This window comes from Telmatherina bonti (genome assembly GCF_933228915.1).
Source record: "Telmatherina bonti genome assembly, chromosome: 12".
Taxonomy (NCBI): Eukaryota; Metazoa; Chordata; class Actinopteri; order Atheriniformes; family Telmatherinidae; genus Telmatherina; species Telmatherina bonti.
Window position 1 is genome coordinate 28801527 of NC_136610.1, and position 27534 is coordinate 28829060.

The 27534-nt window shown below is 42.1% G+C and overlaps 2 protein-coding genes across 5 annotated transcripts in view; one reads left to right on the plus strand and one right to left on the minus strand.

The window, feature by feature from the left end:
- Positions 1 to 9024, plus strand: part of atrx (ATRX chromatin remodeler) — a 39503-nt gene extending 30479 nt beyond the window's left edge. For all 4 annotated transcript variants that reach the window (XM_079250303.1, XM_079250302.1, XM_079250300.1 and 1 more), the window contains exons 30-34: positions 1381 to 1530; positions 3775 to 3891; positions 6087 to 6182; positions 6339 to 6467; positions 7433 to 9024. In XM_079250303.1, coding sequence (XP_079106429.1) covers positions 1381 to 1530; positions 3775 to 3891; positions 6087 to 6182; positions 6339 to 6467; positions 7433 to 7657 — 717 coding nt within the window. In that variant the 3' untranslated portion in view covers positions 7658 to 9024. The remainder of the gene's footprint in view (positions 1 to 1380; positions 1531 to 3774; positions 3892 to 6086; positions 6183 to 6338; positions 6468 to 7432) is intronic.
- Positions 9025 to 12462: 3438 nt separating this feature from the next.
- Positions 12463 to 16310, minus strand: fgf16 (fibroblast growth factor 16; the record flags this gene model as incomplete). Its single annotated transcript, XM_079249540.1, has 3 exons — positions 12463 to 12708; positions 14393 to 14496; positions 16007 to 16310. 3 exons carry the CDS (start codon positions 16308 to 16310, stop codon positions 12463 to 12465), a joined length of 654 nt encoding a protein of 217 aa, XP_079105666.1.
- Positions 16311 to 27534: the final 11224 nt, after the last annotated feature.

The following is a 27534-nucleotide window of genomic DNA, read 5'->3' on the forward strand; positions in this document are numbered from 1 at the left end:
TTGGCATTGACCGTGGCTTTTATTTGGTCTTGTGCTCATGTATTTTGGTAGAACAAACACAATGAGTGCCTTCTATCCAGGTCAGACCAGCGTACTCCACTGTGCTTTTATGTTCTAATTAGAGGGTAAAGAAGCAGTCAGTTTTCTGGCTGTGCCGCTGTTTCACAATGTTTGGTTGTTCAGGGGTGGCCTGGTTTTGTCTTGATTGAGACTGATGGCCAGGAAACATAAACATGTCAATGAGGAGCACAAGTGGGCCCAGGATCCAAAAATCTAAGAGGCTGTGGTGTGTGTGGGTGAGAAACTTTGCTTCTACCTGCTGTTGCTCATTTTTTTTATCCTGCTGTGAAGTTGTGGAGCCCAAAAAGATAGCTCATGGGTAGTTTCCACGCAGATTGCTTCCCCTCTCCCCTTGATGGATCCAGTTTCACTCCATCTTGTCTGATGTTTATTCTATGTTTATTCAGTGCAGGTGTGCAATCACGGCTTAATTTCATGGTTTGATGTTTAGTTTTTTCCCCCTCTTAATGCCAGTAGCATCTTTTTACATTAACACACATTCAGTGGTCAGTGGACATAGAGGGCAGGGGAAAGCAGAGCCTGTAACTGGCCTGTAAATGAGGCAAATGTTTGACAAAGTTTCCTGATTGCAGAGTTCCAGTTTAATGTAAAGCGAGGTTAAGAAGACAAAGGAAAGCAAATGTGCCGCAGAGAGTAATCTAAACCATGTTTGTGATCTAAATCTGGCCCAACTTTTAATTTTCCTCAGGTATTGTTTTCCATAACAATGCAGGCATGGAAACCAAGCAGTGTCATTTTTCGTGTGTGTTTATTTTGTTGTAGGGACTACTTTTGCACATTTGCATGCCTTATTTAACATTTAAATTGGTGCTGTGGGTTCCCAGTTGCAATCAAAACAGCAAAATAACTGCAAAATGAAGATACAGTTTTGGATTTGTTTTTTATTTTAATCTAGTTACAGTGGAGCACTAACAATCTGTTACATACAGCCAAGCTAAAAATGATCTAAAATAACATTTATTGGCCAACTGGATCCATAATATATGTAGATGGCTATTCAGTAAAGACAATGGGCAAAACAAATGTATAGTTTGGACACACATCTCCATTAAGATTTAAGGGTGCGGTAAGGCAAAACTTTTGACTGGTGCTGTAAATTCATTCGGCTTTATCTGAAATGAATTGTGGCTGGAAATTGAATAAATAAAGTGTCTGTTAAATGGAATAAAGCTGCCAATGAAATGAGTTAGGGAAATAAGGTCAGCAAGTCCTTCTCCAGCTCCTCTACAATCATTTTTCTCTCACTGCTTGTGACTTGAAACCCACTGGTGTCTTTTTTGTTTTGTTTCTCTTCTGTAGGACCCCTTCCTAGCAGAGATGCTGCAGAACAATAAGGACCAGATTGTGTGTTACCATGAACACGACTCCCTGCTAGACCACAAAGAGGAGGAAGCCCTAAGCGAGGAGGACCGCAAGGCCGCATGGGCCGAGTACGAAGCAGAGAAAAAGGTAGGCACGGAAAAAGGCACATCAGGGGCCTTCTGGCAGCTCCAGAACCAAAAAGTACACACATTGCACTTAGTCCTTGTGTCCATCTCTCCTCAACGCATTGGCATCAAAAGCGCAAGGTGAACCGAGTAGGGCCCTGTTTTTGTTTGTCATGATGTCTGTGTTGGATCTATATAATCCTTTCATCACCTTGAGTAAGCAGATGACAGGACCTCCCTTTCCTCCACTGATGGTCATTTTAGCCCAGCATTTGGCTAGTGATCTGCTATACAAACCACTGCCGCTGTCTAAGCAGTGTCAAGGCTGCTTACTGTAAGTATGTGGGTTCACAGAGGGTTAGGAACTCCACACACTTTCCCAACCCTGTCCTCCTCCTTTGTTGTGGGGCAATTAGTGGGGTTTATTTGGAGAAGTGTATAGAGGGGGGGAGGTGATGTTGTAAGAGAGCAGCAGCAGGTCCCCTCTCCTCCCGTGTAATCCTAGATTCTAATTCACCCTAATGATTATTTTTCCAACACACTCTCCCTCTTCTGCCCTGTGTGTCCTAAGCGGCTTTTCCCTCCAAGCTCTTCTGCTTTTCAATAGAACAGAGGGTTTGAGTTGCCAGAATAGTGGTGACGTTGAGGTCAAATGTGAGGATTTGAGTTGTGCACACTTCACTGCAATCTGTCTCTCACTAAAGATGCTGAAATGGTCACTTTTTTTTTTTTTTTTTTAAAAGAGGCTGTTCAGCATCGTGGTGTGTACTGTTGGCTTTGTGCGAGCAACAACTGGAGCGTAACCCAACCTCTGCTAATGTCTTCACAACCTCAGAGTTTGGCTGGTGGTGGCCAGATAAAACGTATGCGTATGAATATCCGATTTGCAACTCGAAGAAATGGGAAAAACTGAGAATGTAATCCTGCGCCCTCAATGAAATCAAACCCATGAGCCTTTTGTCTCACTGGAGCAACTTCAGCTTGCCACGAAGCTTAGTGAGGCGCTGCCTTGAATTTAAATATCAGAAACGAAGTCAAGTCTGAGTTTGATCTGGTTTTCTAAAGTAATGTGAGATCTGCAGTGCATCTGAGGATGCAGCTGAGCTCAGAGAGCGGCTGCTTGTTAAAAGAGAAGAGTGTGTATCTGTCGACTCACATGTGTTGCAGCCTTGTGGTTGTTTTGAGGTTTTGTACTGTTTAGGTTTGCACACCTGTCTTTGACCAGGTCCAAAGACCCCTGCTGGCCCCTCACACTCAAAAACACACACACACCCACCCACCCACCCCTACATACCGGATGGCCAGATTACAGGGCATGGGGAAACCATCTGCAGCTGAGACTCAATTACATACAAACATCGGCATTCTGCTGGCCTTTAGTGGGAGAAGACTGTTTACTTCAGGTCATCAGGCTCACGCACACACATATTTTAAACAACAGGACCTGACTTATACAGGAGACCTTTTATCTTCTACGAGGAAACGATGTAAATGTAGAGACAAATGAAAGTGTCATTGTTGAAAGCCTTTTGTTGAAATTCTGTACTATATCTGTTTTTTATTTGATTTATTTCAGAGGCAGATACACACAATTCAACACATACAGTATGGATGTGAAATCAAGAGTAGTAGCTGAGCTGAAAATAATCATGCTGCAACCAGTAGAAGGTTCTGGTAAAAAACAGTCCTCAGAGACTAACATTAGCAGTATTCTGTATGGTCAATACTGGATGGAACCGGTCAGTGTAAAACCATACAAGTGTAACAAATACATATATTTTCTGTTAATCTCCACAGACATTAGCTGTGAGACATGACCTCCTCTTGCCTGCTAAAAATTGTTCAGTGTGTGCACAACCTTTCTGACAGCACTGGCCAGCAGTCTCATTCCAGCGGCCTCCGTGTGTGTGTGTGAAACGGTTCAAATAAAAAGCTCTTCATCTTCAGCACTAATTGAGTTTTAAATACTGTTACTAATAATGACCTCATGAAAACAAGGCCAAAGTTGTTCCTGATGTCTCTGTTGCAGCGGCATCTCGTGCAGATAGTTTGGACACACAAACCCAATCTGATTAGCAGAAATAATTAGTTTAGAAAAACAGTTCAGATGTGAGACTAAACATCTTAAAAATGACACTGTGTCAAGATTAAATGGCCAGGTAACATTTTTGCTGGTCAACCACAGTGTTTTAAAAAGGTTTGAGTCATCATGTCCCTGGTTGTTCTTTATACTCGCCTAATTGGCTTTTTGTCTTTCATCTTTCAGGGTCTGTCCATGAGGACCAACTACCCATCGGCATACACTCCCGTGGACATGGGCACCTCCAACTACTTCTCATTCAACATGGCAGCTCTGGCCTCCATGAGCAACCAACAGCTGGAGGTAAGTAATGAGCTCCACATGCCACCCCTCCTGTCTCCACTCCCTCTCCTTCCCCCTGCAGCGTGGCACCCCACATTCCTCAGACCCCACTGCTAATTGTGACAACAGACTAGCAGCAGACGAGCTCAGTTCTGTCCTCTCCTCAACCTAACAGTTCATAATACTGCATGTCTGGGGCAGCTGCTATTAATACACAGCGACTGGGGGAGGACGGCAGTTCAAGGGGATGTTTTTGCTTTTTAATGAGAGAATAAAGAGTTTACAAATACTGCATACCTTCCTAAATTTTATATTTGTCTAAATCCATTAGAGTTGTAACCATATGCCAAAGTCACAGCCCGATACATACCTTTATCTTAAGGTCACAGGTGTGTGTGTGTGTGCGCGCAGTAAGGGGACAAATGCAAAACATAAAACTGCCTCACTTTGGTGTAAACAGGAACATGTTTTATGAGATTTAAATTTAAACCAAAAACAAAGAAGAAAACTGTTAATAGTTAATTGTTCAATAAAATACTTTTGAATGATAATAATCCAAAAAAGGCATAAAAATCTTGCTCCATTATTGTTTTGGACAATATTTTCACATTCATATTAGAGAAGGGGGGGGGGGGGGGGGGGTTTCAAGAGAAATATGAAGAGTTCATTCAAGCTTGTACAAATATTTATTAAATTCACAGTTGAATGTTTTCTTTTATAAGTAAGTTAATTGTTTATGCTGTAAAAGATAAAATAACGTGGTTAGACACGCTTCAGAACTTCTGCCATTTTATCAGTGAAGCGCTCCCTATTGACAGCTAATTCAGCATCCATCTTGCATCCGACCTGTACTGTGAGCTCTCACCAGTCATTATTCTTGTTTTATCCCTTTTCCTCTTTTAACTTTCTTGCATTCCTTTGCTGAATCAGAGATGGTGCACGTTCAAAACAGCCATAGTTTCATATCGGTTTACGAGCATGTGAAGCGAAATTCTGCTGCAGCATCCCAGATGAAAACATTGTGTAGAGGGGTTTCAAATAATAGATGTCACCGTATCTTCAAACAAGTCCGGAACGCAGAGAGAGAGGGTCAGAAAGTTACGTAAGCATCTTTAAAGGCTACGACATGACAGTTGTTTGAATGGACATACATTTAATAGTCTGTATTCAGTAAAAACCCTTCAACAATTTTCCATATTTTATTTACTTTGTAGCATTTATTCTTAAAGACAAAAGTTGTTAGAACATTTAAATGTAAAAGTTTTTTTTAAATTGATCTTTAAATAAAAACAAATAAAACTCCCCCCCAAAAAAAGGGTGTTTTCTTTTTTTGTGGTGATTCTGTGGTTCGAGTGCCGTTTAGGAGTTTTCTGTTACAGCACACTTCTGTTCACATAGGAAGGGACCAGGGCTATGGAGGAATTGATCTAGAACATAGCTCGGCACACGACTGCCAAACTGCTTTTGCGTTACACACATCTTTTTGTCCATTCACATAATTTGCTGGGAATCTAAAATACTCCTGAACAGGAAGTTTGTATCGTCAAGCTCTGGTTTCTCTTTAAAATTGCTGCTAGCCATAACGTCCGCTAGCCGGAGGCCGAGCAGCACTCGTCGTCGTTCACAGAGGAATTGTGTGCAAGCAGCTTATCCTTCCGTGTGGGAACTCTGTACGCCTCTACAGTCAGCAGGCAAGAGGCAGGTACCCCCTCTACAGGTCGCCTGTGTATTTCAGGGCCAACAGAGTTGGGAGAGTTTAGAGTAAACATTTAACCAAACATACTTGTCTTTGGATGGTGGGGGGAGGCTGGAGATCTACATACACAGGGAGACAACTCCCTTTCATTCAGTTTGTGTTTGTTTACCCACTCTGTCATCAGCTTGTTGTGTAACATTTGGTGCCAGTTAGTCCATTTTTACTCTTCTTTTGGTGGTAGTTGCTGGAGGTGGTAAGACTGAAGAAAACAGTAAATAAATATGCAGGCAGTAAAAAGAAAATTAGCTGCACAGGTGGAAGTGATTTACTTTTAGTTTGTCACTGACTGATGTCTTTTAGAAAAAACATTCCTTTTATGTCGTGTTCATTTAAAAATATTAATACTGATATACTGACACGTCCCTCCAGCAGTGTATACTTTAGGTCACTGCGACTGGAGAATATGAAGAAAACAACTTATTCTTGTTAGTGTTTCATGTCTTGTTTACAATTCTTTCAGGACCTCATAAACCAGGGACGTCAGAAGGTCATTGAAGCAACTAATGCTTTGAAAAGCTTACCACGGGAGTCACAAGAAGATATAATTGCCAGATTGGTAAGTGGTCAAATAAGTGGAGCTCAGTTTTTTTTATTTTTTTTTATTATTCTTTAGTCAGGAAGAATAATTTTGATTCACCTCCTCAAACCACAAAATGCTACTTATCAAAAGCAGTTGTTTTGGTAATGGTTAATGTGGAAACTGTCTCCACAGTGGAAGGAGAACCCGTTGCTTACAGAGAGCCAGGTCCAGTCATTAGCTATCGCACGGCAAGCCTCCGTGGAGATGGAGCTGAAACGCAGAGAAGCCATCTACAGGGATGTCCTCACCAGGCAGCAGACGGTAAGAAGAAATGACTGAGCACCCGAAATAAGACATCTGCTTTACCCATAACAATTTTAAAATTGCTACTTCAATTTTGCATCTTGAACCAGGCCAAACCAATACGTTTAGGTTATTTCAATACGTTGCAGTGCCAGTATATTGAGTGGTTGAAGGAATGCGCTTAAACTATTGCATATAATGACAAATAAGCAGTTAAAAGCATTAGTCAAAGTTTTTGTTGAAAGCAAAGGCTTTAAGATGGACAAACTGGCAGCTCATACTGCTTTTTGTTGTCTTTGAAGTCTTCTTGATAGCTTTAAAAAGACAGACTTGCTTAGCAGGTGATTTACTATCAATAGTTCTGGTTAGTCAAAGTTGATTGGATCAATTTGCTCATACCAGCAAAGCCAGTTGGCTTCCATTGAAGACTTAGATTATTTTTCTTCTGTTCTTTTAATCAGAACAAGGCCCGAATTCATAGGTAACATGCTGATCCAGTTCCACCCCAGGCTACAAGACACTGCAGCTTATCTGGGTTTTCTTCCTGTACACAATGAAATCTGGAAGCTTACGCTGTGATCTATGGTTCTGGTTTCGATGTTTTTATTCTTTCAACAATTATTGAGTCGTTTTTAGTTTTCAGATTTTGAAAAAAAGCGCGTGTAATAGCTTATTTCTAATTGTACTATAAAAATAAACTTGTCTTGTGATTTTACTGTGATTCCCATCACTGAGACACAATCAGCTGCAGTACAGAGGCAGCAGTGACGAGGTAGCACAATGGAAGTATACACAGAAATGTTAACATGAAACTACATCCATATAAATGGAGGAGATAAGATAAGAAGTTTTCCTTTACTTCTTAAATTTATAAAAGTTTCAGGAATATTGTGGGGAACCCAGAAGGAATCTGATCAAATATCAGCTGCTTATAAACAGGATTAAGTTTAGGATATAAAAGTGTTCTGTACTTTTCTTTCCAGCTAATGATGTACGTGCAGAAGCTGATCACAAACAGGAAGGTGCAGGAGCAGCAGATGGCCCTCGCTAACCAGGCCACTTACCTGAACCAGTTGGCCATGCAGAATGGTATGATGGGAGCTGGCGGGCTCAGCCAGATGGACCTGCTTGGCCTGTACCAGCAGCTCCACGGCATGGGCACACATCAAGGCATGGGCAAGAATCCAGGCCCCTCAAAAGGCCTGTAGGTCAGACGGACTCCCTCTCTTCCCCAAACCCATCTAGCCGGCTCCCGGTGGTCATGGTTCTCTGTAACAAAGACACTGCGAGAACTCTGGGAGCTCACCACGAACCGTCGCACCAAGCAGATGGAGTAGTGTTGAAACTAGATCGCTGTCCACTGGGGTCTGACTCTGGATAGACTGTCCTGGCTGTAGTCTGTGATCACCGTGAGTGACGGTGGAATATAGTATATATATATGACTGTGTGAAAGATCTGTTCAGAATTTCAACAAAAAAAAAATGTAAATACGCCTTAATGTCATTCAAGTTCTCTATCTTCATGTATTTAAACATAAACAAGTTGAACCCCCAATGCTTATGAGCATTGTATTATTTTCCTCTCAAATAGGGTTTCCTTATAATTAAATCAGTTTTTTATACTCTTTTAAATACCTTTAAAAAAAAAACATTTTCTGAGCGGGACCAGACTCTTTGGTGACAGGACTCAACGCTGTGAAAATCTTCATTAGTAGAAACCTCGCAAGATCCCCCATCAATTAGCTAACAAAGTGGACCGCTGTTGGTGCTGCAAAGCCTCTTCACATTGGGAGGCTGGAGAAACTGAACAGCTCGAGAAACAAGAGGAAACAAAACTCATAAATTATGGCCTTATCTTAATTTCCTTAAAATAATCTGTAAAGATTTTAGATTTGTTGAGGCTTTTTCTATTATGCTTTTAAGTGTTTACATTAGTTGTTGCTGAACATGATAATGGAATGCTTGTGTTGTTCAAAACTGCCTGCCGGTTCCTAGACCTTTTTGTAACATCATTCTCATTGTTACGTGTTGTCTAGCATAGCAGTGTGCGTTCCTGTTCATTGTTTATGTTCCACTTGTGTTGTTTCCAGGCCTGAGCGAATGACTGGGTCTCACAAAGCACCGCCAGTCCAGGCGGGTGTCAGAAGGCCCAGACCCTTTTCGCTCCATACCTGTTCCTGAAAGTTAGAAATATCAGTTTCAAGACGAACTTGACAGGAGGAGTGAAAGACTGGAATTGTTATTATACGTGGCTGATTTTTGTCTGGTGCTTTGTGAGTAATGCTCTCCTGGACTGTGTAGTCTCACCAGGCAGGCCCCCAGACTACTTGTATTCTACTTTGGCACATTCTTGCTTTTAAACGCTTAAACTGGTGTAGCTGTTAAAATGAGAGGAATACGGACATTTCTCACAAAGAGACGCCTGTTGACTCCTGTGTTTGCACAAGGTGTATTTCATAAATGTAGAGAAAGTTTCTTTGCCCTCCTTTAAGAATGTTCTTACGTTAGCAAATACACCGACATGTTTTGCCATGACTATGACCTGCTACTATCTTGATAAGTATTTAATATAACATTTAATAAAGTGACCAAAAGAATGATCTGTTTTGTGTGTTTGAGTTTTTTTTTTGTTTTTGTTTTTTAAGGACCAGACTTCTTTCCAGATGCTGCAGATTCACATTGATGATCGTCACATTTATCACACCACTTAGCAGGAACATTACAGGACTTTGGTTTGGGGGTGGTTTCATAAATTGGTACCTATGTGAATACCTACTAATAACACAAATGAAAAGAATATTGCTTCTCTGCGCTTGAAGAAAAACAGCAATTTAGCTGTTTTTATTAAAAACATAAGATAGCAAACTATTAGCATGTCTGTTTGCATAAGGAAACCTTTTGTTTGCAAGGCAGCTAGTGATTAAAATAAACAGCTCCCTGCAAAACAGCATGGTGCATCTTTCTCTTGGCATCTTTTTATAATGTTAAAAAAAACATTGTTTTAATCTTAAGTTTTTTTCTTGAAATAGAAATATACATTTCCCCTCATACTGAGCTAACTGAACAATTTTCTTCCTTTTATGCTGGGATCAGTTGGCTACATCCCTGCTTCACCTTATAAGTGATATAAAAGTGGCCAGAAAGTATATTAACACTTTCTGAGGTCACATTATACTTTTATTCTTTTGGATATTAAAGATTAACATGTAAAAGTATTTTCTGTAGTTGTCAGAAAACCTCTTAAACAGTCAAAACCATCTTATTCCTCGTTCAGGCTTTGCTTCCTGTAGTTTTCATTGTGTACCACTAATATAAAATCTGTCTACTATGTAGACCTGAAACTAGTAAGCATCTGTTTTGCTATTTTTCATATATTTGCTGATCATCTGAAACCTAAGTGGGGCCTTAAGGAGACAAAAGCCAAAATGTTTTCAGATTGTGACAACAGGTGCTACTGCAAAGATTTTGTGTGTGTTGAATATCAAAGCGTGTGAACTCGGTAAAAATGATGAACCTCTGAATAAGCATAGTACAGGTTCTTTAATTGGAAAACAGCTGATGCTTCGTCCTGATACTGTATGTGTGTTTCACACCCACAACTCTAAGTGCCTTTTGTCCCACTCTCCTCTCCCTTCCATCTTTCATCTATTTTTCCCTCTCCTTGTATTGTTTTCATTTCTGAGTCTGCCAGGGTTTTCCCCTGCATGTCTTTGACTTTTCCATTCCCTTCCCCCAGGGGATCTTGCTCTCACAGCGTACAGATATCTGCCGGCGGAGAAACATTACAACTATTGCAGATGTTGAAATGTTGATCCCATCCCCTCTCAGCCCCAGATTACCACCACTCCAGGTCTGCTGCACATCCCCACTGGTTCTTGGTGCACCAGGCAGCTGTTTCTGTCCTTTGAAAAGACCCGCTGCAGCTTACACTACAGACTCTGCAAGGCCCCTGCAGTGTACAACCAATCACTGCTTTTAATCCATGCTGATGTGTAAAGCCAATTAAGTAAACCCTGTTGGGATCCAGTTGCATAAGGAATCTGATTTTGTACGGTGGATGTAGTCTGGCTAAGACCTTATGGAGACAGAAGGAGCCTGTGCACACTACTTTACAATGTGATCCTTACTTGCTAAAGGGTTTATGAGGGCAAATTGGAAGACTATGGGAGACTTCCTCTGGGAAAAAAATCTTCCTTGTCGTTTTACCCAAGTTTCCCGTCTTGGAAACTGCCTGACCAAATCGCCACCTTTGAAGCTTTTAACAATATTTTCTTTTGACATATTTTAATTTTACTGAATATGCTTCATAATGACACTCTTTAAGTGCTGTTGTGACTTATTTGAAGAAAAATGATAATTCTTAACTTGTGGTTTAATTCATAGAGGTTTAAGTTAAATGTTTAACAGAATTAATTGGATGATTTAACAGTAAAAGAAAAAAAAAAAAAAGGAATCTATTCCAGATTTTGGGATAGGTTAATTCGCTCAGATTCTTACATCAACATAAGAATTTCATTACCCACAATGCATACAGGTCAAGAACACTCTTTTTCTGTTTTGTTTTTTTTTTGGTGCAAAAAAGTGAATCATGAACAGAACAAGGTGAAATTAAGTTGAAGATTTTCTCTGTAACGTGTACAATCAGTGTTCGCCAAGATAGACGTTCAACTGCAAGCCAGAGTCTCGTCTCATCCTTTTTTGATGCAGTTCACTTGCATTGCAATAACAGCCGACAAAAGTCTTTATACATCCACCAGTCATGCAAAACACCTGATAATAAAATAGAAGGAAACACATGCAACCATTCACTTATATTATATATATCTGGTTTTAATTGGTACATCACACTTAAATCCAAACAAAAATGGTCACCCACAATAGCGTCTTGATAGGACAATTTTATTGTCATATTTGTTGCAGTTCTTCATTCTTTTGAAAATTTTGTGTTTGTTTTTGGGCCTCATTTCAGTAGAATCTGCAGTCCAGATAACTTCAAGTTCATTACAAAATAGAGTCTTTTTTAATAAATAAATATATAGATTTATAATTATACTTTATATGTAGAAAATAAATATATTGTACATCTCATAAATAGGAACACCCATATCTACACTTCAGATGCTTTTTTTTTTTTTTTTTTTTTTTTTTTTTTTTTTAATAATGTTCCCAACACTCTGAACATTACAAGTCACCATCCTTTACCAAAACTTACCAGTTGTTCTTTGTGACCACAGTCAGAGAAGTGCTTTCGCCCCCAAGCTTGTTGCCTGTTTAGGATGTAACTCCCACAATATGCTGCTTGATATGTTATAATGTAATAAATGTGATGTTTAGGGTCAGACCAGGCTGCAGCTAGGACTCAGGATGTGTAGTATAGTAAGTGCTTCATCGATCCAACAGCCATCACAAGGATGCTACCTGCCCCCCACCCCTTTGACTTGCACTCCACTTTGACTTCTAACAGTCAGTACAGATGATGCATTTCAGACCTTGTATCACTGCGAATGAGGAATGTGCTCTCTGTTACATTTAATGTGTGGCGTCTCTTCCTGGAACTTTTACAACCCTTATTTCCCTCCCCAGCTTAGTGCTGCTTAAAACCCACAAAGGACTAATACTCCTTTGTTTCTGTATCTACATGAAGAAAAAAAAAAACACCAACATAGCATCTGATTAGATTTTTCCTGATGGACCCCACAGCCGGGCAGTCATGAGGGCCTCCTTTGTCCACAGTGGTTTGAACAGGAAAGCTTTTCCTCCTTGCTGAGGTCACAAGTCCACTGCTGTGTCAAACGAGACACATCCAGGAACAAGCGCAATGTTTATGTCGCTGTCACATGTGCACACACACTGACCTCAAGGGGAGCTGAGGGTAAACAGTTCTGCACCAGGTCCAGAATGTCCATAACACTCCCTCCCACCCCCCCAACCCCCTCTGCCCCTGCTCCTGCTGCTCCTCTTTGTTTATCTATCTGCCTCTGTATGTAACCAGTTCCCCAAGTGTAAGCAATGGTCACCTGTACTGGAATAAGTCCCTGTAAGCCTGAGGAATCTTCTCAATCTCCACCGGCCTGGGTAAGAAGTGGGTAAGTTTCTGATGTTTCTTAGTCCTGCCGCCCTCCCTGGGCGAGCCGTCCTTGTTTAAAGCCACGTAGTAGAAGCGTTCTGCGTCCGAGTGTTTGTACAGAGTTGAAGCGTAGGTGTTGTACCAGTTCTCCTCAAACTGCTCCCTGAACACGCATTCTGCTGTCAGCTTCTTCTGCAAGAGACATCAACATGTTTTATGTTAGTAAAAGGAGGAGGAGGAGGGGGGGGACAGCAGCAGGTTTAGAGGCTTCGGATGGACCGAGGTCTGAGATGCGTGCAGATTCCACTCCTCCTGATGAGTTTATGTCTGTCATATTTTCCTCAATACTGAAAAGCTGAAATGAAGCAGCAGAAACTCATTTAGGCAGGTGCTCATTATGACTAAACAGGGGGAAGTCATTACGTGCGGCTTTTCGCCGCACTCCACACTCACTCCTCAGACCTGCTGACCTCTCGTTGTGCATGGAGAGTTATTTCCCTCCCTGTGATGCAACGGTCCTCCCTCTGCTTCACACAGACCCAAAAGCCTCAGCCGTTCCTGACAGCATAACTGTCCTGTAATGATATTCAGTCTATAGACGGTTCCCGCCTGATGTCCTCCCTGTTGATGGCTCTTTCTCTTCTTTGTCAACAACAACAGCCGCACAACAAGAAAAATATGTGCATGTGTCATTATCTGCCTTGAAGACACTTAAGAGCGCTTTGTTTGATTCCAGAAGCAATTTTGATGATTGGCTGTCATGCTTCACTTGGCTGCGGCTGTATGGGGAGGCTGTTTTCTGTAAACACAGCCCAGAGGGCACATGACTGGGCCAGCTCCATCCTAACACACACACACACACACACACACACACACACACACACACACACACACACACACACACACACACACACACACAAGAACCTCATCGGATCAAAAAGCTCGTCAAGGTCTGGTGGTTGTGGGACGGAAGCAACCTCTCTACCTGTTATCCTCCTTCCTCCCCACCTCCTGGCCTCTCAGATTCAGACAGACATGTCTACATCGCTCCCTCTGTCAGTCAGGTGACTCAGTCAGGTGTGCAATTACCCCTCCCCAACAACCCCAAAATCACTGCCTCCCATCCTCAAATCGCCCACCCCCATCATCTCAGGTCAAAGCTTCAGGATGCCAGAGTCTGATAGCGTGCAGTAACAATATCTGCACTTTTAACATAATAGCCCACCTAAAAGTAGCCTCTGTTCGAAATGTTCTGAGCCTGAGAGGCCCTCAGGTAATGCCCTGGGACACCCGATACAGGTTTGCCCTCACATACTTCCCCTTCATTGTCTTCCTCTCTTCTCCTTCCTATCTCTCTGTCTCCGAGTGCCCACCACACGTGTGAGAAAGTCCACCAGGATTTTTTTTTTTTTTTAAAAGACATTGCTTGGAGTTCAAACTTGAATGCAGAAAAGAAAAAGTTTCCCAAATTTTAGACACAGCTCAAAACCTCAGAGATCCCAACCCCTCCTGTCTCCACTTGGAGAAAATATGTAAATATCTGCATATCTCAAAACTAAATGGAGATGTTTTCTTTCTGCCTGATAGCTGCCTTTCCTTGAACGGCTGCCAACAACAAACAAGTATGAAGAGTAAGAAACACTTGTTTAGTCTTGCTGTGGTTTTCCCATCTGCCACACAAGGTAACCTTGACAACCCAGTACTACCACGATGGCAAAAAACAAAGGAAAGCAAGCAAAGTTCAATTTTCAGGAAATTATAAGAGAATTTTAAATATATCCTGAGTGACAGACGTGCTGTGAAAGAAACGTTGACCTGCACTGTGGGGGAGTTGCAAATAAAAAAAATTTTTAAAAAAGAGCGGTTTTTGACTCACCGACCCATAGAGCTCTCCTTTTTCATTCATGCCGAGGTAAAGTCCAGCGTCCACCCCCCTGATGCTGACCAGACTTACAGCCAGGCTGATGAACTCCAGGATACCTGAGGTCAAATAGACACAAACTGGTCAAGAAAGCTCACAAACACACTGTAAACACCCCTGAGAGAATCAGCCTGCAGCACAAACCCAAATGGCTTCAGCGATCGCTGCCTTACAGACGATTGTGTTCTGGGAAAAAATACTCCAAACTTCAATTGAAAATGTCTTTTTTTTTTTTTTTTTTTTTAAAAACACAATGACATAACTCATATTGTTACTGACTGACTGTGCGCTAGCTTCCCTTTAACTCCCACTATGAGTAACATCATTCTAGTCTACCATAATGGTTTGTGGTTGTCCATAAAGTCTTTGGGAGTTCCCCACTGGCTAACACAGCTTGAGAAGACACTTTAATGAAGCTGAGATGTGGGTAACTTTCAGGAAGTTACAGTAAAGTGAACATGTACTTCAAAGGCAGGGAAACAAGTGGTAAAATTAAAAGCCACTGGCTGTTGTGATGCAGAGGTTAGTCAGAGAGGATCCAGCTGGCTGCGCTGACTGGATGAGGCCAGCTTGCAACCACCTGGTCCCCATCTCCCGGACTTCATCGGATGCCAAAGGATGACAGAGACGATCCCTCTAATTTTTTGTGGGGTGAAGAGTGTGTTTCATATCCCTCTAATCAAAGCCACGTCTTCATTTGCCGCCCTGACAAAGACCTTGCTTTTTTTTTTTTAAAGCAAAGTGAAGCCAGAGACAAACACGCGGACCACCCATCCCATCCCATCCTGTAAACACGTTTGTTTTTGGACATTAAACCTCTAAATTCCGCACACGTCGCACTTTTATTTCGAGTTAGGCCTTTTCCATTTTCTTCTTCTCCCCGCAGTGTCCTACCTGCACCTGTGATGTGCGGGCACGCGCGCGGCGCAAGACACGTGCACACCTGCCCTTTGACCTCGTTTGTTTAACTTTATTTAACTCTCCCAACCCCACAACACCGAGTTTTTACACCTAAAACCACAGCTGGAGGTAAGAAATATATTTAAACCGGCTTGGTTTGCACGAGGCGGCTTATTGAATGTGAAGACTGGGCGCGAGCGTGTGTGCCAGCGTGTTGCCTTGGCCACCAGACGCGCGCGCCAGTTGTTTGCGTAGGGAGAGACACCTGCGCCCCACGCGCAGAGGGGATTGCCAGAAAAAAAAGGTGCGTGAGGGGACTGTGACGCACGCAGGAGTTCACCAGGGATGCGCGTCAAGAAAGCGCTTTACGCCACAAAACCTTCCCAGTTTTAGCATAAAGCTTTAGACCAGAGCCTTCTAAACTATATATATATATATATTCTCATTAATCCTCACATTCATAACATTTTGTTTTATAAAAGTAAACTTATTCCTTCTCGTGATTCAGGATTTTAACGGTTCAACCACTTTATTTAGCTTGCAAAAAGAAATAGCATCACAAATTGAATATGTTTTTTTTTGTTGTTGGCTAGCATATTAAAGCAGTGGCAGTGATTATATTTTCTAATCATAAAGACCCGACAGGCTAAAGGAGAAAGAAAAGCTCACCAAATCGACTGTGATCCTGTCTTGTCCCGTGCACAGTCCCGTTGGGGAATATCTCCAGCTGAAAGCCGGTCCTGCAGTAGAGCTGCCGCCGCCTCAGGATGCCTTTTAGGTGACCGAAATCTGTGGGCGACCCCCGCTGAAGTCTTCCTTCAATCTGCCCCAGCTGCTCGTTCAGCCCCGCAGGAGATTCTGGCAAGGGCATATTCCCCAGTGCAGGAAAGCTTTGTAAATCCAAGTCGAGCGACCCCAAAAAGCTCCCGACCTCTGCCATGGTGTGCACGGCTGTCAAATTAAGCGACGGCATTTAGGATGTGTATAAACTGAGTTACAGAGGGAGAAAAGTTTGCACAAAGTACGGTCCATGCACGCAAAAAAAAAAAAAAAAAAAAAAAAAAAGAAAGCTTTGCGTCCCCAGCGCGCCGTGCTCCTCCAAATATCAGCGGAGTCCTCTCAGTTTATTGATAGTCCTTTGCTGTAATCATGAGTTTGATATCTGTGTTTTATCAAAAGGAAAGACTCTATTATATACATACTCCCCACGCATTCTCACATTGGATATTCAGTCACAAGCCACGCCTGGCTGGCATCCCTTCTTACGCGCATCAGTTTGCTTTACTTATTATGCTCTTTCAGTCCAACTTTTACCACTGACAATGCCGTTGTAGAAAAAAAAATTAGACCACTGCTCACTCAGAAAAGTGTTATCTATCATCCAATCACATGAATCCAAGTCCAGAAGAATCCTCGCAAAGCTGCTTTGCTCCTGTTTGCGGTTTGAGGCTGTCTGTTAAAAGCGCATCGCCTGTCCAGTGGCAGGAAAGTCCGGCAACAGGTTGCGGCGCAGATGCAGAAGTAAAGACCATCATTGTTAAAACACATATGGTAGCTGACACAATACTGAGTAACTACATGCAGCCTGTATACCTCTAATTCTAACTACTTCTTTAAAAAAAAAAAACAACAACACAAAAGTAATCCATTCTGCACACTGACTGGGTTTTGGGTCACACCACAGCGTCCTGGAAGGAAAAAAGAAAGGAAGCAACATTTACAGCAACAATGCAATCAAGATACCCTGTGCACACTCTGAGTGTTCCAACCTCCTCCACAAGATTCAGGGCCAACCACTGCAGTTGGGACCTTTACATGTCAGCATTTTCTCCACCTCCTAGTTGGAAGCAGGTGCTTCCATGCACAACGTTTGCAATAAGCTCCATCAAACCAGCAGCTTAAGCCGCTGCAACTGGCAAGAGGGGTGGAGTGGAGGTGACTGTAGGACCTAATCTGTTGCAGAGATATGTGAAGATTTAGAGTCACCACAGATACTTTGAAGTGAGTACTTTCTAAATACCCAAACGCTATGTACTGTAAGTGAAAGAAAAGAAGTTTATCACATGAACCAACATAATAAGCGCCTCTCATTGAGTAAAAAGAAGATGGAGAAAATGTTCTGAGTTAGTTGAACAGGTGGAAAACCAGATTCTTTATTTACTTAAAGGTGCTGAAGTGTCCAGCCTGAAACGTAGAAAAACTGTGTCTGCCCGTACACACACTTGTGCTAAATGGCATATTGATGTTGTGATGGTGCCAATCTTCACTTCCCTTTTCAAAGTTTTAAAATATGAAAAACCATAGAAGCACCAAATAACCACAGAGCAGCTGTCAAATAAATCTTGTGGAGAAAAAGTACAATATTTGATCTGTGCCATCATGCACATGAAAGAGAACACAGAGGAACCCCCAACAGGACTATTGAATAATAATTTATGACTGAATGGGGATTTTTGCACTTCTTCTGTGCACAATGGGACAACAGGTCCCAACTTGTGGCTGCGCAGGAGAAAAAAAAGAAAGAAAGAGAAAAGAAAACACAGCTGTTCTAGTGAGGACTTTATTTCTGTGTGAAGATTTAAATGAAAACAAACTCCAGGAGTGTTTTAATTAGTTCACTGTTCCTGAGATATCAGTGACAGCGGGTTGGGTGGGAGGGGGAGGAGGGGCGTGATTACATCAATAACACCATTTAACTATTAAGCGTGTTATTTTAGACCTCCTTCAAGCTGTTTTCAGAAAGCCCCTTCCTGAGGGGGAGTTCTCACCTCAGAGCTGCTCATCGCAGGCCACCGCTGCTTCCCTGTAGAGAAATGGGATTTATGACAGCATCTCGCTCCCAGTGAATGGTGACAAATGGTGTCTTTAAGCATGTCATTGTTTCGATGTCACTGTCAAGGCTTTAGATGAATTTCTTGACTTCATGTTTGGGGTTAATTTATCAACTTTTGTGGTGGCGGTGCAATCTATTTTGAAGCAGATGTTTGAGGCTTTGAGAGTCCCTCAGAGTGGAATACACCATGATGGACCTTCCAAAGCACGCAGGCCTTTCTCACTGCTACTAATTATGCCACTATAAATCTTATGGGTGTGTCATGGCTGCATTGAAGTCAGAGGAGGGACGGTGGCTTTCAGCTGGTGCTGGATATGAAAGGTGGTGGGGGTGATGAATGCCCATGGGCCTCTGCTTGATGAATTGGGCAAGGGGTTGACGAGGAGTCACTGATGGTCAGGCTTTGTGCGAAAAGACACCAGGGCCCTCGCTGCTGAGGAGGATGAAAGGAGGATTCGTCTCAGCTAAAGGGTGGAAGGATTAAAGAAAAGAGAGCAGAGGGGAAAGAGAGATTGAGCAAGTGAGAGAGGAACAGAAAATAAAAGGAAACACCCAGTTCTCTTTTCTGCCTCCTGACATTCACTCACTGTCAATCCCTTCTACACGAAACTCAAATCCATCTAGTTTCAGAACAGAAACGTAGTGGTGGTAAATTTTGATTTCTTTGTTATCTTGGTAGCTATTAGAGCTACATCTGTTGCTGGTCAGTCATGTTTTACAGTTGACATGGCAGATTTATGGCTGCGGATGAAAAAAAAAAAAGAAATCCAGAGTTAAAATGTTCCCATATGCTGAGAAGCTGCAGATGATATAGAAATGAAGATAATGACCTCTAGTGCATGGCCGCAGCTTTGAAGTCGCTCTCCCATGAGTTGCTGTGAGCAAGTCGAAATTGAAAATGAAGGTACACTTGCACTGGCAACTGGAGGCTAATAAGTGCCTCACCTGTTTATTTGGATTAGACAAACTTCACATGTGTCATCTTCAGAGAGTGAACAAAGGTCCAGTTGCACAAACAAAACCAGTTCAGGCTGAGTTTGATTCAAATATCAAAGATGGAGGATCTTGCAGTCATCACTGAGTTAAGAAATGGTCTCAACAGACTGGGAACAATGTTTTCCAGCCAAATGATGGGAAGATAGACACGCTGTAGACCTTATTTCAGCTTTGCAAGTCCAGTTAAAGGTTTTATTTCTTTAAACGCACCGTGGCATAGTGGTTACCACTGTAGCCTCACACCAACAAGGTCACTGGTTAGAAGCCTTGGCTGGAGGAGGTCTGAACAGCGACCTATCTGTTTGCATGTTCTCCCTTTGTGGCTTCTCTATGGGTACTCCGGCTTCCTTCCACCCACAAGACATGCATGTTAGGTTAATTGATCACTTTTTGCATCTGCCAAATGACTGCAGAATGAAACGGAAATTTACACTCAGCATTTCCATTAAATCCTCTCAGGAGGCAGATCTGAAATGCAGAACGCATCAACAGGTGCATTCCTCCTATAAGTGGTTCGTTGACACAACAGGCAGGCTTTTGTAAATTTTGGAAAATTAATCTCAAAAGACATTTAATAAGGTCAATATTATAGACTGTAAATCCAGTTGTGGAGTTATTCTTAACAAAATCTGGGAAAATCGTTTTTTTTTTTAATGGCATTTTTCTTTTAAACTTACTTACAATGACTGATGGGAAGTCCTGAGTGACTGCAGCACTCTTGCTTTTCTCATTTCCAGTCCTTGTTACTGGCTAGCAGAGAATCAGTTGCTGCCTGTTTTTCCTGTGATGGAAGAAGACAGCGTCCTGCTTCTCCAGTTGGCTCACACATGATCATCAGATCTGGGATCAGGTTCCTCAAACCTCTCCTAACCTAAGCCGAAAGAGGGCATAGAAAAAAAAAAAAAAAAAAGGCTGACTCAGTGTCAGTGGCTACCACCCGGTTAACAAGGCCACTAAAGGGGTCAAAGCCCCCCCACGTCTGCCTGCTTGCAGAGATGCAGGACTTTGCATAAAGACCGTTGCAGAGCAGAGCTGCAAACTCTGAGAGAGAGAGAGAGAGAGAGAGAGAGAGAGAGAGAAAGGATATCATCTGTTCTTATTTTACCTTTTGTCAAGCAGCATGTGGAAAATGATCTTCACTGTGAGTTATTTGCAGAGCTGGATTCCATGTTATTTCATTCCCTTGCAGAGACATAACAGAGAGGGTCTCCTCTTTCACGCAGGTGGTCCTTCGGCCTTGTTCAAGGGCGCTGTGTGCGTTGGGGCAGGGTTGGGAGGGAGGGTACGCGGGGAGACACAGACAGATGCATGCGAATTTAGGTAATGGTGTAACATTTCAGCGCCTGCTTTCCTTGGCCATCCCATGTAAAGATAGTGTTAATTAATTTGTTTGCTTTGCTTTCAAGCACTAACGAATAGAGCCCTGCAGGTTTAGAGAAGCCACTAGTATGCAAGGAACACAGTCTAAAACCAACATTTGTCGTACAAATTACTTGCATATGTTCTTGGGAGAGGAAAAAAAAAAAAAAAAACCAAAAACCTTGTCATGACACCAACAGAGATGTCCTGTTATATTTTCTTTTTCGACTTGAAGGGAAAACCTTGCTTGGAATATTTTAATGTTGTCTCCAACATTTTGGTTTAGCAGTAAATTATCCGTATTCCAAACTTGTGGTTTTGCTCTTCTCATCAGACGGCTGAATGGAAGACTAAAAGCTGGGTTTCATGGTTTAAACTTTCTACTTTCATGGTTTTTAAGCCCTTCGTGGTTCTTCAATAATATTTGACTTCATCACTGTAAAAGCCACAGACTGAGCAGTGAACAAACCTCCATAAGGTTACGCAGGCAGTGATTCTGACTAATGTCTGCTCTTCATCCCACACTGATGTGTTATCTGAGGGATGTTCCACCTGTCCGTCTGCGTTTCTGAGTTGATGGACTGGTGTAGCAACGACAACGACAGCTCGACTTTTCCTCGGCTCTGCAGGTTGGAGAGTGTATATGCATGATCATGATCCGTCTGATGAGGGAACAGGCCTTCAGAGCGGGACTATTATTCTTACTACAACACAGAACAGACATCTACTCTCAAACAGATGTTAGAAGCCCTTTGTAGCGCCTCTGGCATGGAGCCCAACCCTACCTATCTGCACAGCTATTTACATGGCAATCCAGCTGCTCGGTCTTTTTCTTCTTCTCTCTCTTTCCTTCACCCCTCCCTTGCTTCTGCCCTCTCCCTCTTGCCTGTGTCTATACGTTTTCTCCCCTCGCCGTTTGAAATCAAATCCCTGCTCTCGTGTAAACTTTGATCAATCAAACACACTAATTTTGTTTACCCAGGGAGACAGAGACATACTGATACAGGTTCAGCTACAACAGAGATGAAAAAGGCCAGGCGTCCCATGTCTCAGAATATCTCGAGGGTGACGCAAACCTGAACTGCACTCTTTATTTTAGTCAGTCCCTTTTGCGGAAAATCCAAATATATCCCCCCCAAAAATTTCTACCTGCTACATTGACTTATTTTCCCCTCAAATCCAAGCAGATGCAGGAGGGAAAGATTTATGATAACTTTTCCTGGAATTTGGGATTTATATTTGCTTTCTCACTAATCTTGCGAGGTGATATGAAATGCCTTCCACCTCTGTTGTAGCCAGCAGGGCATCAAGTGTGCAAAGCAGGAGTGAAGTTATGTGTTAAAGTTTTGATTTCGTTCGACTCATCTATTCAGTTTAGAGTTAATGTGGAAATGAACAAAAAGGTTAAATATCTATGATATCTTTAAAGAGAAGAAAATGCCTCATCAGCATTAATAACATAACGACAGGGCAATCCATGAAAAATGAAATGACATGTTGCCTCTGACACTCCAAGTAGAGTGGCTCAACAATGCCCTTAATCCAGCAGGCCAGAAAACATAAATCAGCCAGGTTTTATGTGAATGACACCTTATAATCGGTCCAAGAGCACAAGGTATGAGTCTGCATGCTGCACCTGAAGCAGGTCAGTACATCAGGTAAGGGTGTCCAAAGTCGGTCTTCGAGGGCGGCTGTCCTGCTGGTTTTCGATGCATCCCTGTTCCAACACACCTGGCTTACATCGAATGGATCCAGCAGCCTATGAAGTTCTGCACAATGGCTGATTAATTTGAGTCAGATATGTTCAAGCAGGGATGCATGGAAAACCTGCAGGATCACGGCCCTTGAGGACCGGAGCTGGACACCCCTGACATGAGGTCTTCAACCAGGACCAAACCGAATGTGCTGACATTAAGTCAGCCCTGATTTAGCTTACTTTCTGTGGTTGCTACCAGTTCCAGATGTGTTGACCGGAGTGTTGCTAGATAACTGAACAAAACTTTAAGACCTCACTAAAAGAAAATGAAAAAAACAAACCCAAACAGTTTTCTGGGACAAATCTGATGAAAAGAAAACGAATAAAATATAAATCTGTGTTGACAAAGTTAACATAAATCAAAATATCCTCCCAGCAATAACTCTAAAATGTGTGTGTCCCTTGTGTGACATATAATTGTATGTGTGTCCTCTTTATGAGCCTTGAAGCAACAGCCACAGTGAGTGAAGAGATGCAGAAGAGCACAATTTCTCACTCTGAGATGGGTCTGGTCCTCATTAGCAGGCAGCTCAGTGGCAGCATTATCATAAGATTATAATTAGACAAGCAACCTTCATGTAAATGAAAGGAAATGAAATCAAAGTCCGCCGGGGCCCTGAAGCTGGCCGGCTCGTCAGTAGAGGGTGCTGATGTTTTCCCCTTTTCAGAGCCGAGCCAACAGCTCAGATTGCCTCAGAATCATGCAATGTCACGCCATGACAAATGGAGATACATTAGTTAATTAAAGTGGGGAGTTCAGAGCGGGGTGACGCAGGTTGCCATTTTTTCCTCCCCTCCCCCCCCCCCCTTTTTTTTTTTTGGAAAAACTTTAATTCCTAAGCATTCCTCCGTGTCACGATGCAAAAGCACAGCTCAGTCCAACTCTGACTCTCCTGGCGTGACTGGTTGATTTCTTTCTCAGTTTCTGTAATCAAGGCTGCTTGACGTAGTTTTGTTGTTTTTCTTTCTTCTGTTGTTGGGTTGGTTGTTGACTCAAGTGAATACACAAATCTGGTATATTAGCAGAGGTAATTTACTGGCTAAAGGGACTTTTCAGTTTGGGGTCGAATGTGTGGGCCTGCTCCTGAATAAGCACAGTCAAGTGATCCGCTCGTTGACATTAAACAACACCTATAAGAAAGATTTTCTTAATTGACCTAAGCTGGTTTTTGTCAAATGAGAAAACAACGAGTGAACAAACACGGGCAGCGGGTTCAGTGTTGATGATTTGTATCGGGGAACTGCAATGGAAAGAAAAGCAAAGAAACTCAAAGTTCTCATCCAAGTTCTTCAACATCTCCGTCTTTGATGTTATTGGGGTGAATAGTTGTTAGGTTGAGACAGTCTTTCCGCTGCCAGAAACAAGGCTGGAGGCTGAGACAGGTGCACCACAATCATCGTATTCTGATGGAGGAGGATGAGGGCCAAGATGTTGTTCTCAGCATATTGGAAGCGTTTGTTAACAGATGGAGACAAGTGCTGGCAAACGCTGCCTCACTTTGTCCAGAAACAGGGGGAGAGGCAGAGAGCCACATTTCACTTTGAATGGCACAAAGATATAAGGAAGGAGATAGATAAGAGAGAAATCAGTCGTGTTTAATTTCACATTTGCATGTCTAGGAGTTACATCTGAGGATGAAAAAACTGTCTAGTCTGGGAGAAAATGTTACAGTCTATGTTTATTCCCAGATTTTAACTAAAATATCCAGCTGCAAATTGTGCAAAACCACAAACAGGTTTTTAGATATTTTTTTTTTTTGATCCACCGTCTGTCATAGAGCTCAAGCGTGTCTTAGTCACATATGTTCCACTGCAGTCCGTTCCTCTATCTGTGTTTGTATCGCAGCTTTATTCCTCTTGTAAGGTCATGCAGCTACAGCTGGCATCAATATGGCAGGGCTTTTTTTTTTTTTTTTCTGTCTGAGCCCCAGCGCTGGAAAGTTATATTCATCTGGTTAATCAGTTTAAAAGATAATGAAAACAGAGATTGTTTACAGAGATTAGGCCCTTTGGAAGTGGAGTAATCAGCGCTTTGAAAGGGCACTGACAGCGGTGGGCTATAGAAACCAAGCAACGTCGATGTTGCGCTCCATCTCTAACAAGCTCTCGGAGCCCTGATGTCATCACAGATAGAAGATAGAGTACCTTATCCTCCACTGCTCTCCATTTGGTCCTCTTTGCTGGAATGAAATTACTCAATGTTTAGCAGACGGGGCACCTGTCAGCCAGATGTGTTTGAGTAATGAGTAAAGTACAGGATGAAGTAAGCGTTTTAACAAAAATGTCCAGAGAAAAATTAATCATGGGCTTAATTTCTTCTCAGCCCCATTGTTTAATATGCCGTTATGATGTATGTGGCAATAGATTGATTTATATCAGGGGAGGATGCTGGATTACTCCAGGAGAGACACTAATTCAAAGCTCAAGTCAAGATTTCACGCTTTCATAAGCATATGGATTAAATGCTTATGTTGACATAAACCGCATTAAGCAGAGGCCAACTATCTTTTTTTTTTCTTTTCCCCTTGCGATGTTAGGTTTTAATTTGTGTGGCTCACATAGTGTTGTTTGTTGGCTGAACTATTCAATCTAGTCACTGGAGAGACACACGGGGCCCCAGTTTAATTGGGGAAGGGTTCCCTCATTTAAGAGCTCACCCCAGAAAAAGCCATGAAAGTAATTATCAGTATCTCAGATCTCATCCAATGAAGGGGGGGAACATATGTTTAGGATTTGGACTCGCAGGGTTGCCCACTTCACCAGCCAAACACAACTTGTATGCTTTTGCTAACCGGGCTCGTTGTGTTTCAGTGTATTTATCTGCATGTCTTCTGACAGATAAATAGGTCTGGGAGGATGATAGATGGAGGAGCTGCGTCCAAGAAGACAGTAGGTCTGATGTGCCAGGACAAGTGGAGTGGCTTGAGATTAGATGCAGCATTTGACTGTTTTCATGCTTGTTAGTTGGGGAAAGAATATATAGATTTGCGCCTCCATCTTCAACTTTCTTTATTTTTCGCAGTTTCTTCCAAAAAAATACAAGCGTTAGCTACCAAACGTAAAAAATAAGCGTGTGCTGGCTTTCTCTGCCCAGTCACTGATCAGTTTAAACTGATCAGTTTCTGTAGAGGGGGGAAGATGGGTGTGAATCTTTAGTCCCAGTCTGAGTCCACTTTTGGCCGCAACTTGCTGACAGTTGAGCAGCTCTGTTCTCTGCCTCTGACCAATGGCTCTGGCATCCTCCGCTCTGGCACGGTGATGTCTACAGGGAATCTTTATTGTGATCAGAATATGTGGCAGAAACCTCCTAAAAGTCTCACAGTAAAGTGAAACAGAGAAACTGGGGGCTGTGTTGGAGAGACGAAGGGGGAAACATTACAATGAAACTGTCATTATTCTTTGGGGAGTTGACTTGATCGCACTATCCTATTTTCCCTTCGAGATATCTTTCTGTACATCAACAAAGAGCAGGAATTTTTTTTTTTTTTTTTTTTGCTGCTGGTTACTGCTTCTGTCACATTTTGAGAGACTAATATAAGCGGGTTTGTAAAGCAATGAATGTATTGCAGTGGTATCCATTTGTGTAATGCTGGGCGTCGGATTTTTGCAGGAGACCCTGACATCCATTTCCCTCCCAAAGGAGGATGACAGGGGGACTGCCTTTTGGTGCGAGCGGCCCCACTGTGTGCCTGTAAGAGCTGAGAGTTGGGTGGTCTGTCCATCAACGGGAGAGCTGGGGTTAGGCCTGAGAAAAGCAGCTCACCCATATCACTTTCAAAGAATGAAACCCAAATCGCCGACCGCTCTCTGCTCACTGCAGCCTTGTGCGCACAAAGACACCTGTTGTTCAACTCCCACACAAGGGTTTCATCAATCTCGGCATTTGTAGCCAAACAAACACAGATGCCATCTTGTATTTAATCTATTAAATAATCTTGATTTTTAAAAAAAAATTTAGAGTAGATATTTAACATTTGGGATTTTCATGCATCTCTGACACTGATTAATCACAATTCTTAACACCGTGCCCCGAAGTGTTGTGAAGCTATTAGACGGATGTGATTTTCCATGCACTGTCAGGTTGTGACATGAATGGGATGCAGCAATGAAATGCCAGTAGGTTGATAAATAAGAAAGTTCCTGCAGGAGGCCAGGATTTGCTTTTTTAAAAAAAACTTTGAGGATGCTCTGCGCTTGCAGTCCATGATGAATGAGAGGGGAATGTGTCCGAGCTGAACATACCCGTCTATTTGCATCGAACACCACCGTTCCACCTCATGTTTATCAGAAATGTTGGGACAAAGTGTGATGTTTATTTCTGAGTCAGAGGGCAGGGTGAGAGGATGTCATTGCAGAGACACCTCTTACTGTCATGAGAAACAAGTAATTGGATTAATTATCTTTGGTCAACACTGGCTGATTGGATGTCTATTTTGGGGATCTGGTTACTAAACTTTATTCGCATGTGAAGGCTAATAATTAAATATTTATTTCTGGCTTGAACAAATTGAAGCCATGTTTGACTGAATTAAATTCAAATAAAACATCATTGAAAATGCAGCAGTGAGTTTCAGGTATCTTGTAAAATAAAACAAAAGTCTTTAATCCAAAAACTAACTCGCAGTAAAAAAAAAAAGGAAAGAAAGAAAAAGTGTTTAATGGAAAAAAAAAAACAATAAAAATATTTCCCCTGTCTAATGACTGGTGTAAACAAGTTTATACAACAACAAGCAACACAGAGTGCTGAGGACAAAGAAGCAAACAAGTTAAAATGTGAATCTGCAGGTTTTTATAATAACTTTACAATTGATGTCAATTTAGTTTACATTAAGAGAGCCTGATCTCGCTCTCACTGTGAGATAAATGTCTGATGCTATTTAATCCAGTCATTAAACAGGGGACAATTAAGAGAGGCTGAAAATTGTTGAGGAAAGATGGGATTGGTTTTTACCTAAGTCTTTCCAGTAGAGCGGAGGCAGATATGAATAGCTGCGGTAATTTGATGAGGTGCTGCCTCTCCTTGGGATCACACACTGAGAGGAGGCTTTGTTTACGTGCCAAATGGATTTATGGAATCAAATAGAAGTTTTCATTTCCTTGTTTGAGTTGACATGCAGGGGATTAGAAAGGGGAAAAATGTGGGCAAAGATAAAAGTAGTTATCAGACACAAAGTGGAGGAACAAAGGCGCTTTGGTTTGTTCTGATTTTCCATTTCACTTTGAGCAGCGTCTTTATGGGCTCCTCCAGTTTGG